Consider the following 12,061-nt stretch of genomic DNA (forward strand, 5'->3'; position numbering starts at 1 on the left):
GATCGATTCGTATATAGGAATAAATTGTACAATTCATAGGACATTTGACATAGACAACCTCTCTATGCCATACAGAAATAAAGATTTAAAGGGCTTTATTGACATGGGAGGCTTTCATTTACACGGCCAAAGTAAAAAAAAAAGCAACTCTCTCCCTTACTTTCAACCATAACCATGAACAAAAATAATGATTAAATATTATTATTTGGGTAAATAAGGATTACAATTTACGATAAGGGTAGGCTACATGTAAAACCATCAATGAACATTAGTTAATACAGTATCAATGTCGCCCTCTTCCGGCGGACTATAGCGCTGCCTGGTGGCGTCGTCGCACACTGCTGGTTCAGCGGCTCCAGTGAGGCTGCGCACTGTGCGCAGCGGCTGGAGAAGGCTGAGGTTCCTGGAGAAGGCTGAGGTTCCTGGAGCCGGGGAAAAACATGATACTTTCATCAAACACATGCATTCCAGATGGGTGCGGAGTGGATTCATTACTTATTATGTCCAAAGTATACTTATTTTTCTCGCTCATAAAAACTGGGTCACCTGTAAAATAGGCCAAAACAAAGCCACCTCTCACATGCCTTAACATTTTGAGGCATGCCATATATAACATGCAAAATTAACTCAGAATCAGCTTCAGAAGTGACAGATGCATCACCAAATGATTGTATCAGTTGAATGCCATAAAGTGAACTCAACAGAACAAGGAAAGGAGTATGTGAAAGAGTTAACTTGAATCGATGCAGGTCTACATTATCACGTGATTATCGTTTAAATCAAGGTCAAAACACAACCTTGAAGAAAGCTCGTCTTTCAGACTTTGTAGCTTGCGTTCCTCCCTTTCATTGTAGGGCTAATGCATGATCACCTAGTACAACCTACAATTATAGAATGTCAAAATTAGATGATTCATTTGAAGGATAGGAAAGTTATTGTGGTGCTTGAATATGTTAATTTGTCATTGTCCCTGATTCAATGAGCATCTGTTATCAGGCCGTAAACCAACAGACCTAGCCAACAATAGGCCATTGGACAAAAGCATCTGTCTTGGACTAGTGACTTAAATCGCCCAAAAAATAATAAATTGCATAACTGAATATTGTGTTGTTCTCAGCATGGAAAAGGAATACAGAGCCGAAAGGAAAAAGCTAACCGGCCATGTTTCAAACTTTTGAGCACTAAAGTAAGCCCAGCTTTGGCCTGTGAGTGGCACTAAAGATTTCAAATCGGCCCCCAAATTGATATGAGGGTGTCTTTCTTGCAGGTTTGGTTTCAGGTCCTATACTGCCACCTGCTGCCAAACCTTAACCTTGTAATGCGTAGTAGCGTAGGCCTAGTAGTTTAGGCAATCAGATATTTTATGATGATTGAATGTGGAAATGTTGAATATTATTCTGTGCAATGTTCATATGCACATGCATATGAACGCATGCATTCATATGTGTGATTCACTAATGTCCAACTCAGGTTGGTTTAATCCTCACACGGTCTGACGGTCACATCACACCTGGTGCAATTTCAGTATCAGTAGCCTATAGCATGCATACGCAATAATGCAAAGCATTAGTGTTTTGTGATATTTTTGTTTCAAGATCATCTGGGGTATCCTGTAGGCAGGCTTTGTATTAAAACACACAAATTACTGTGAGGTCATAATGCGCTCAATGATAGGTTCGGGAAGCTGGACTCGTCATAATGCCACGTGTCAATCAAGTACCTGCTCAAGTTCTAAAGTTTTCATTCGCCCTTCGACGCCAAGTAGAGGTAAGTCATGAACTATAGCTCTAAGTAATAAGTAGTCCCATTTTATGTCAATGCTATTATAAATCCGTCCATGGCACATTATTACATGTCAATTATATAATTATCGAAGTGTAGAAGATAAATCGAACACATTTTGCTCGATTGAAATAAGGTTAACCGTGCTCGGGTCGTCGTGGACCTCGGGCCCGCCACGGCCTCTCTCACCTCACTCTCCAAACACCAAAGGGCCCTTGCCCCCTCTTCGAAAATTGTAATGTAATTTTAGAAAGTCATCTAACTAGTCGATAACGCTAACAATTATGTATGTTATCGCAAATGGTTTTTCACGGTGAAAACACCGATCGATTAAGCGGTAATCGTCGTAACCTTCTGTCACCATATCCGTAAAGCCGAAAACCATAACCGTAATACCGCATGAATATAGGCCTACAGATCGGTACATTTGTGGAACGTTCTTGCTGCATGTATTCACGCCATCGCACTTAATGAGGGTCATATCTGAAGCAATGCTGCTGCTGGGGGGGCGTTTTAACGACTGCCTTAGCTCACTCTCTTACTAGCTAGTGGCTACTGACGTTTGTATATAAATTATGTTAGTTCGGTTTGCGCTGTACACACTCGTGGTTGGTTCAACTTTTCAGCGTTGTACCGTGATTTTTACCGAATTACTCAGTGTCTTTATCGACTTCCAATGCAAGCAATATTGTAGTAAACTTAACAAGACACCGAGATAGGAGCAGACAACTCATGCCGTTTTATTCTCTTTTCACAATTTTTTCTCACACTCTTAATTTCTTGTAGGCCTACCAGAATTCAAAATTGACACGCGTGGTTGGTACACACTCGTGGTTGGTTCAACTTTTCAGCGTTGAACCGTGATTTTTACCGAATTATTCAATGTCTTTATCGACTTCCAATGCAAGTAATGTTGTTGTAAACTTAATGAGACACCGTGATGGGAGCGTACAACTCGTGCCGTTTTATTCTCTTCTCACAATTTTTTCTCACACGCTTAATTTCTTGTACCAGAATGCAAAATTGCATGAGTATGCTTCAGACCCAAGCAGTGGTCCAATCTATGTATGTGGTAAAGACTCCATTAATTAAATAATAAATTGAATATGTTTCATTACAGAGACTCATAGAGAGATTATCGAACAGCGACGATGGACAGGAAGACATTGTTTTCTTTGTGGGCTCAACGGACCCCTGCTTCCATCATGATGGCGGACAGGGAGTCATACACCGAGGAGACAAGGCTCGTCCCCGCCCCCCCTACTGAGGCCAAGCCCCCGGGCCTTAACCCCCGCTACCCTCGTGGGGCTAGGCTGCCCTGGTTGGCTGCCCCAGCTGGTGGCAGCAACAAGAGGGTCGTCCTCCGCCCCCCTACTGAGGCCAAGCCCCCGGGCCTTAACCCCCGCTACCCTCGTGGGTCTAGGCTGCCCCGGTTGGCTGTGGCTGAGGAGGCTGACAGCCAGGAAGCCTGGTTCCAGGCGGCCCACTCCGACACCGTGTCCCCCCGTGCACGGGCTCTGGGTGCCGCCTCGAGCCAGGAGACTTCCCCGGGCCGAACCCCCCCAGGTGAAGAAGTTGTATACTTTAGTGTATTGCAAATATAATTGAAGCATACAAAAGTTATGACAAGTATACTTTTACTTTTTGTGCTTAATTAAAAGTATGTTTAACGTATGTACTTTTCAAAAGTGTACTGATAAATGTCATTAAGTTCCACTTTAATGTACTGAAAAACAAGTATTCTAATTCTGAAATACTTAAAGTGGTATTGCATTGTACTTATAAAAAGTGTACTTTATTGTAAGTGTATTATAAGTTGTACGTATGTGTACTTAGAAAAAGTATACTAAATAGCAAAGTAGAAGTGTATTTTAGGATACTTGCAGAAAGTTAATCTCAAATTGTATTAGAATGCCTTAGAAAAATTGCAAATAGGTGGTCATTTAGTGTACTTATGTAAGTACACTTATTTTCAAGTCCTGTGTACTACACTATTAAAATGTTTTATTAAAGTGTACTTAATTTCCCCCCATTAGAAGTGGCTGACCCTGACCACCCTTGTGGGGCTAGGCTGCCCCGGTTGGCTGCCCCAGCCGCTGGCGCCAGCGACAGGATCGTCCTCCGCCCCCCTACTGAGGCCAAGCCCCCGGGCCTTAACCCCCGCTACCCTCGTGGGTCTAGGCTGCCCCGGTTGGCTGCCCCAGCCGCTGGCGCAGACGACAGGATCGTCCTCCGCCCCCCTACTGAGGCCAAGCCCCCGGGCCTTAACCCCCGCTACCCTTGTGGGTCTAGGCTGCCCCGGTTGGCTGCCCCAGCTGGTGGCATCAACGAGAGGGTCGTCCTCCGCCCCCCTACTGAGGCCAAGCCCCCGGGCCTTAACCCCTGCTACCCTCGTGGGTCTAGGCTGCCCCGGTTGGCTGTGGCTGAGGAGGCTGACGGCCAGGAAGCCTGGATCCAGGTGGTCCACTCCGACACCGTGTCCCTCTGTGCACGGGCTCTGGGTGCCGCCTCGAGCCAGGAGACTTCCCCGGGCCAAACCCCCCCAGGTGAAGAAGTTGTATACTTTAGTGTATTGCAAATATAATTGAAGTATACAAAAGTTATTACAAGTGAACTTTTACTTTTTGTCCTTAAATTAAAGTATGTTTAACGTGTGTACTTTTCAAAAGTGTACTTCGCAATAAATGTCATTAAGTTCCACTTTAATGTACTGAAAAAAAAAGTACATAAATTCTGAAATACTTAAAGTGGTATTGCATTGTACTTACAAAAAGTGTACTTTATTGTAAGTGTATTGTAAATTGTACGTATGTGTACTTAGAAAAAGCATACTAAATTGCAAAGTAGAAGTGTATTTTAGTATACTTGCAGAAAGTTAATCTCAAATTGTATTACAGTGCCTTAGAAAAATTGCAAATACGTGGTCATTGTGTACTTGTGTAAAGTACACTTATTTTCAAGTCCTGTGTACTACACTATTAAAATGTTTTATTAAAGTGTACTTAATTTCCCCTCATTAGAAGTGGCTGACCCTGACCACCCTCGCGGGGCTAGGCTGCCCCGGTTGGCTGCCCCAGCCGCTGGCAGCAACGAGAGGATCGTCCTCCGCCCTACTGAGGCCAAGCCCCCACATAGACCCCCAGGTGAACAAGTAGTACACTTTATTGTAGTACAAATATAATTTAAGCATACAAAAGTTATTCCAAGTATATTTGTTGCTTTAAAGTATGCTTAACGTGTACTTTTAAACAGTGTCCTTCACAGTGGATCTGCGGGACGCCCCGCTGAGCTCCGCCCCCTCGTCCCGAAACGCCGCTGCCTCCGCCCGCCGCCGGGCGCACGGTGGCGCCGAGGCGGACCTCTCTGGGACGGAGCGCTCCCAGTCCGCCAACGGCCAGAGGTCCCAGGCCCCAGGCAGGATCGTCCTCCGCCCCCCTACTGAGGCCAAGCCCCCGGGCCTTAACCCCCGCTACCCTCGTGGGGCTAGGGTGCCCCGGTTGGCTTTGGCTGAGGAGGCTGACGGCCAGGAAGCCTGGATCACGGCGGCCCACTCCGACACCGTGTCCCCCCGTGCACGGGCTCTGGGTGCCGCCTCGAGCCAGGAGACTTCCCCGGGCCGAACCCCCCCAGGTGAAGAAGTCGTATACTTTAGTGTATTGCAAGTGTACTTTATTGTAAGTGTATTGTAAATTGTACGTATGTGTACTTAGAAAAAGTATACTAAATAGCAAAGTAGAAGATTATTTTAGTATACTTGCAGACAGTTAATCTCAAATTGTATCAGAGTGCCTTAGAAAAATTGCATATACGTGGTCATTGTTTACTTGTGTAAAGTACACTTATTTTCAAGTCCTGTGTACTACACTATTAAAATGTTTTATTAAAGTGTACTTAATTTCCCCTCATTAGAAGTGGCTGACCCTGACCACCCTCGTGGGGCTAGGCTGCCCCGGTTGGTTGCCCCAGCCGCTGGCGCCAACGACAGGATCGTCCTCCGCCCTACTGAGGCCAAGCCCCCACATAGACCCCCAGGTGAACAAGTAGTACACTTTATTGTAGTACAAATATAATTGAAGCATACAGAAGTTATTCCAAGTATATTTGTTGCTTTAAAGTATGCTTAACGTGTACTTTTAAACAGTGTCCTTCACAGTGGATCTGCGGGACGCCCCGCTGAGCTCCGCCCCCTCGTCCCGGAACGCCGCTGCCTCCGCCCGCCGCCGGGCACTCGGAGGCGCCGAGGCGGACCTCTCTGGGACGGAGCGCTCCCAGTTCGCCAACGGCCAGAGGTCCCAGGCCCCAGGCAGCCCGCCGGCCTCTGACGTTCCTGAAGGCGTGGCGGGCAGAGGTAAGTACGCGTTGAGCCCGTTTCCCCCTGTGCAGGAGCGTCTGAGGAACGGCAGGATCCCCCGGGAGAAGCTCCGGGGCCCGCCCCCCCACCAGGCAGGGGAAGAGGCCGGGCCCTCTGGGAAGAGGCAGAAGAACGGGGGCCGCTGTTTCCCCGACCAGAGGCTGACCGCTGAGCCCGAGCTGGAGGAGAAGCTGTTGGATAGCAGAGGTAAGAATGGCATCTCTTACACAAATAAATCAATCCAAAGTAACTCTTCTTTTTTTATAGGATTGAGCCTGCATACCATAAAACTTTAATTATTAGCCCAGGCTTTTATTTGTTTCAATCCCAAGCGGCTTGTGTTTGGGACAGGCGTCCATATGGAACAGGCCTTTAAAGGGGTAGTTCGGAATTTTGGACATAGGGCCTGATTCCCAAGTGAGCATTGGTATTCTATATCACTGGAGACAGTTTAACACATTTCATACAGTCATTCTAGTTGCAGAGTTTGCTCGTGCTAGGCTAGCGCAAGTCAACGGGCAATGCTAGCCTGCTATTAAAAACAGTCTTACCCACTCCACAGTACACCCGAGGTAAATCAATTATAACGCCAGACTATAAATCTAAATGTCTGTTTATAGAATAATGCTAGAAATAAAACCAACCTTGCATTGCATTGCATTTTGAGGGAATTGCGGGGTCTCAGCAGCAGTGTTTATATTCCTGTACGTAGGCTACGGCAGCGGCGGACTGATACCTAGGTTACCTGCCGCTGTCATTGCTACAAACGAGTACAGTGAACGAAGGAATTCTATAAGCGTATTAAATTAACAAGATATGCCCACGTTTGGAGGAGTTAGCGATGCATCTGCTTTTGAAGACGATTATGAGGAATTTGTTGTATCCAACGAACCGTACATGTACGAGCCGGTGTTTTGATGTCCAAGCCAGCAGCAACAAGCCACAGTTGAGTCCTTTCTGGATCTCGCACTGGAAATTGGTGGAAACTTTGTGGTGCCCATCTGTACCGTTTATTTCTACAATTTCTAAAAGCACACTGAACCATCATGTTGCCTAGTCGTTCAATTGCGCTTCTGTCCCACGCTTCTCTGTTTACGTTCTTCTGTCGTGATTCGGTTACAAACCTAACCAGCGCATAGTAAAATTCCGCTTCTGCTGAGAAAGTAGTCCCTCGATGATTCATGCGATGCAAGGTTATTTTATTTCTAACATTATTCTATCAACACAGACATTTAAATCTATAGTCTGGCGTTATAATTGATTTACCTCGGGTGTACTGTGGAGTGGGCAAGACTGTTTTTAATAGCAGGCTAGCATTGCCCGTTGACTTGCGCTAGCCTAGCACGAGCAAACTCTGCAACTAGAAGGACTGTATGAAATGTGTTGAAAACTGTCTACAGTGATATAGATGCTCACTTGGGAATCAGGCCCTATGTCCAAAATTCCGAACTACCCCTTTAATTCCTTTGGATTTTCCTTTCGGTGAACTGATGCCATCTATTGGCGAAAGTTGGTAATGCTCTAAAATACGTCTGTGATGTTGTCACGCGACCCTGGCAAGGCGCCGGCGTCTAATTGAGACCGGCGTTTATTTTTCAAACGTGTGTGTGCAGATGAGCCGGCCCAGGGCTCCCTCAGCGGCCCCCAGCGAGACCCACCCGGGCCCCACCCCTTCCCCAAACCTGAGCTGGCCATGACACAGAGCCTCACTCTCATCAGCTCAGAGAACTGGTGAGACACACACACACACACACACACCACACACACTCAGAATTTTTGCCCACACACATACACACACACACAGAATTAGTCGAGGCAATCCGAACTTGTGTTTCATCTAACTTACCTGCTGTGGTTCTGAACGCAGGCAGGAGAAGATGGAAGGGCTCACGGTGCTGCGCAGTCTGGCCCAGAACCACGTGGACACGCTGCTCCCCAGGCTCCGCGACGTCTGCCTCGCCCTCGTTCATGAGGTAGCTCCCCCTCTCTGGGCCTGCTCCCTGGTGCTCTCTCTCTGTCTACCACGTAACATGGAGACCAGCGTCTGTCACTGTGGATGGGCGTGTGAGTGGGCGGGTGGCTGGGTGTGGACAGTCCGTCACTGTCTGCAAGTGTAAAACTAACTCAATCCTGTCTACAGCTTAGTCTATATACCTTGCTGTGTGTAAAACCATCCCCATCAATTCTACACCATAGAACGAGTGGTTGATTCGACATGAACAATGTTAGCAAAACACAGCCTTGAATGAGGCGAGGAGTGTGAAACGTACTATGTAACGCCTTCATTCATATAGCGCTTTCCAAGACACTCAAAGGACCTTTCCAGAGTGAGAGTGGTGTCTACCACGTGTGTGTCTGGTTCTCAGGTGAAGAACCTGCGTTCGGGCGTGTCCCGCGTAGCCGTGTGCACGCTGGGCGTCCTATACCGCCACCTGGAGCGGGCCATGGACAAGGAGGTGGACACCACAGCCAGGGCGCTGCTGCACAAGGCGGCCGAGAGCAACGCCTTCATCCGGGAGGAAGTGGACGCAGCGCTGGGCCTCATGGTGCGGCACTGCACGCCGGCACGCTGCATCAACGCCTTCCTGGACGGGGGTTTGAGGTCAGGGGGCTGCACGCACACGCACAACGCAGACACAAACACACTGTATTGCGCCTTCTTATGTTTTCTAGTATATCTACCACAGAAACGGTATTGCAAGATCAAATCTAGGATTTATATAAAGTACAAAGAATCAGCGGCAGATGCAAACGCACAACAGAAAAAATAGACATTTAAACAGGACTTGAGTGTCAAAGGAAACGTTTCTAACATCCTTAATCTGCTTTGGACTGGTAGGTAGGATACTCCAGAGGTCTAGCCGATGTTTCCTTATCTCCATCCGTTGTGTACTTCTGTGGCTCTTTGTGTGCGTCCTTCATGTTGAGCCTGTGTGCGTCTGCAGCCACCTGAGCGCGGCGGTGAGGAAGTGCGCCGCCCAGCACCTGGCCGACCTGCTGGAGAGGGTGGGCGTGGCCCGCCTGCTGTCCGGAGGGAAGGACGTGACGGACAGAATCCTCCCGGCCGTGGTCAAGCTGGCCCTGGACTCCTCCCCGGAACCCAGGCACGTAGAGCCCCCGGTGGCTTCCTGTGTTGGCTGAAGGCTTTGGCGTGTGTCCAACGGCTCGGTGACGTGCCCGTCTCACTCCTCCCCCTTCAGGTCCTTTGGCCGCCGGATGTTGCTGTTCCTGTCCTCCCACCGGGACTTTGATAGCCTGCTGGAGAAGAACATCCCCACCAAGGACCTTTCCGCCGCCCGCAAGGCGGTCAGCGGACTCAAGGCAAAGGTACGGAAGGCCCCGCCCTCTCGCCCCACCCTACCGCTTGGTGACAGGTCTGGTGAACGTTGTTGTTGTTGTGTTTGTTGTGTCAGGGTCAGGGTCAGGGTCAGGGTCTGGGTGAGACGCCCCAGACCCCAGCCTCGCTTCCCGGCAGTGGCACCGCCAGGGCCTCGACGCTCCAAAGGAAGCTCCCCAAACAGACCATAGCCCCCAGCCCCACCACCGCCACCGCCACTCCGACCAACACCACCACCACCACCCCCAGGTGAGACTCCTCCCAGACACATGACAGCTACCTTGGAAATATGTTGGTGAAAGTAAAAGCCTTATATATGCTATGAGGTCAGCTCCTCTCTCGGGGTCGTGTTCCAGAACATACATGATGGCTTCTGTTTGCAATGTCTCTCCTATATTAATTATGCATTTGTTTGTTTTCTCAACTTGAAGCAAACTTTAAGAATATCTTTTATCTTATTTCCAAGATCATATATATATATATGTAGTGAGTATGTATGCAGTTTCATGACATTATATTTTGTGGTACCCTCCAGGGAGCCCAACAGCAAGTACAGCTCCAAACCTCAGGGGCCCATCATGGAAGACAAGTTTGAGTACATCAGGCAGCTCACCGCTCTGCTGGAGTCCAAGGACTTCAGGGAGCGCATCAAAGGCCTCGACCAGCTGGTGGCCGACTGCCAGCACAACCCCAGCATGGTCATCCGCAGCCTGTTCCCGGTCCGTAAAACCCCCCCACCGCTCGTAACACCCACTACCTCACACTCGCCTTTATCCCCTCTCCTGGTGGGACTCCCTCCTGTCCCCTTTTTGTTCACCTGTTCCCCGTTTCTCCCCGCTCCCCCAGGTGTTTGACCTCTTCAGAGACCGCCTGCTGGAGTCCAACCGTAAGGTGAACCTGTACGCCCTGGAGGCCCTGCAGGGGATGGTGCGCCTGCTGAAGGACAACCTGTCCGGGGTGCTCAACCACCTGGTGCCCGCCATCGTGGACAACCACCTCAACTCCAAGAACCGCGCTGTGTACTCGGCCGCCACAGGGGCCCTCTGCGAGCTGGTCCTGAACCTCGGTGAGGGCCCGGTGGGGAGCTGTCCAGAACACGGTCCGGTCTGACCACGGCGTTGTCCTTGTTACTCATGTGTTCTTCCCTTGCCCCTCTCCAGACAACAGCCTCCTCCTGGAGCCGTTCTGCTTCAAGGCACGGGTTCTTAGCGGCCAAGCAAAGGTGGACCTGATCGAGAAGGTTGCAGGTTTGTTAATGGCTAAAATGTTTCTTTGTTTTGTTTTTTGCAATGATCAGCACCAAACATACGTATACCATTGTGTGGCCAATCAAGAGGCATCTGATCCGCTGTGCTCTGCCGCCTCCTCTCCTCTGTCTCCTCCTGTCTCCCATTATTTTGTCTCTTCCTTGGTTTCCTCCTCCTTCTCTTCCTCTGTCTCCTCCCCTCCCCCTTTCCCTCCGTCTCCTCCTCCCCCCCCCCCAGAGCTGGTGACGGAGCTGTACCCCCGCCGGCCCCAGCTGGTGGAGCAGAAGGCGCTGCCCCTGCTGTGGGGCCTGCTGGGCCCGTCCAGCGGCAGCGTGCACCGGGCGACCACCAGCCTGTGCCGAGCCCTCCACCATCAGATGGGGCCCGGCCTGCGGCAGAGCGCCGCCTGCCAGCCCCCGAGCGTCGGCAGGGACCTCAACCAGCTGCTGAGAACCATGTCCTGAATAAAAAATGACCTAAGGACGGGAACGAGAAGACTCACTGCTCCTACAGGTACAATTTTCCATTACAATTAGGGCATTTTATCCAAAGCGACTTACATCGGATAATACACACATTGACACACCGACGGCAGAGTCAACCATGCAAGGTGACCGCCAGCTCTTCGGGAGCAGTTAGGGTTAAGTGTCTTGCTCCGGGACACGTCAACACTCAGCTAGGAGGAGCTGGGGATCGAACTAGCAACCTATTACAATACAACTGCTCTACCTCCTGAGCTAAACCGATCCGAACAGGTAGCCTCTCAAAGCCTGTAATCAAAGCCTGGGGCCTCATTGATCAACCGTACTTACACACAGATTTGTGCGTAAGGAGGGCGTAAGATCATTGCCACGCAAAGTATGGAATTTACCAAAATGTACGAACAGAATCTAGTGGTAGAATAGCGATGTTACAAGTGCAAAGCAAAGCATTTAAGAGTGTCAACGTCTGCATTAAGCAATCGACATCCACATATGTCCCATGTTTACTTTATCACCAGAGCTGGTGATGGAGCTGTACCCCCGCCGGGCCCAGCTGGTGGAGCAGAAGGCGCTGCCCCTGCTGTGGGGCCTGCTGGGCCCGTCCAGCGGCAGTGTGCACCGGGCGACCACCAGCCTGTGCCGAGCCCTCCACCATCAGATGGGGCCCGGCCTGCGGCAGAGCGCCGCCTCCCAGCCCCCGAGCGTCGGCAGGGACCTCAACCAGCTGCTGAGAACCATGTCCTGAATAAAAAATGACTTAAGGACGGGAACGAGAAGACTCACTGCTCTCTTTGCACTTTTACAGGTAGCTTGTGTTGCATATTAACAGGTAAAATTTTCCATTACAATTAGTGCATTTTAT

General features: G+C 49.6%; 1 protein-coding gene across 1 annotated transcript; it reads left to right on the forward strand.

Annotated features, from left to right (window-relative positions):
- Positions 1-2,990: 2,990 nt before the first annotated feature.
- Positions 2,991-11,843, forward strand: LOC115548674 (TOG array regulator of axonemal microtubules protein 1). The gene is made up of 16 exons (XM_030363437.1): positions 2,991-3,348; positions 3,876-4,328; positions 5,047-5,412; positions 5,692-5,814; positions 5,924-6,340; positions 7,747-7,864; positions 8,001-8,106; positions 8,500-8,735; positions 9,079-9,237; positions 9,334-9,460; positions 9,547-9,719; positions 10,006-10,189; positions 10,317-10,536; positions 10,631-10,717; positions 10,955-11,230; positions 11,718-11,843. Exons 1-15 carry the CDS (start codon positions 2,991-2,993, stop codon positions 11,179-11,181), a joined length of 3,354 nt encoding a protein of 1,117 aa, XP_030219297.1. The 3' UTR covers positions 11,182-11,230; positions 11,718-11,843.
- The last annotated feature ends 218 nt before the right edge of the window (positions 11,844-12,061 follow it).

This window comes from Gadus morhua, chromosome 8 (genome assembly GCF_902167405.1).
Source record: "Gadus morhua chromosome 8, gadMor3.0, whole genome shotgun sequence".
NCBI classification, from domain to species: Eukaryota; Metazoa; Chordata; class Actinopteri; order Gadiformes; family Gadidae; genus Gadus; species Gadus morhua.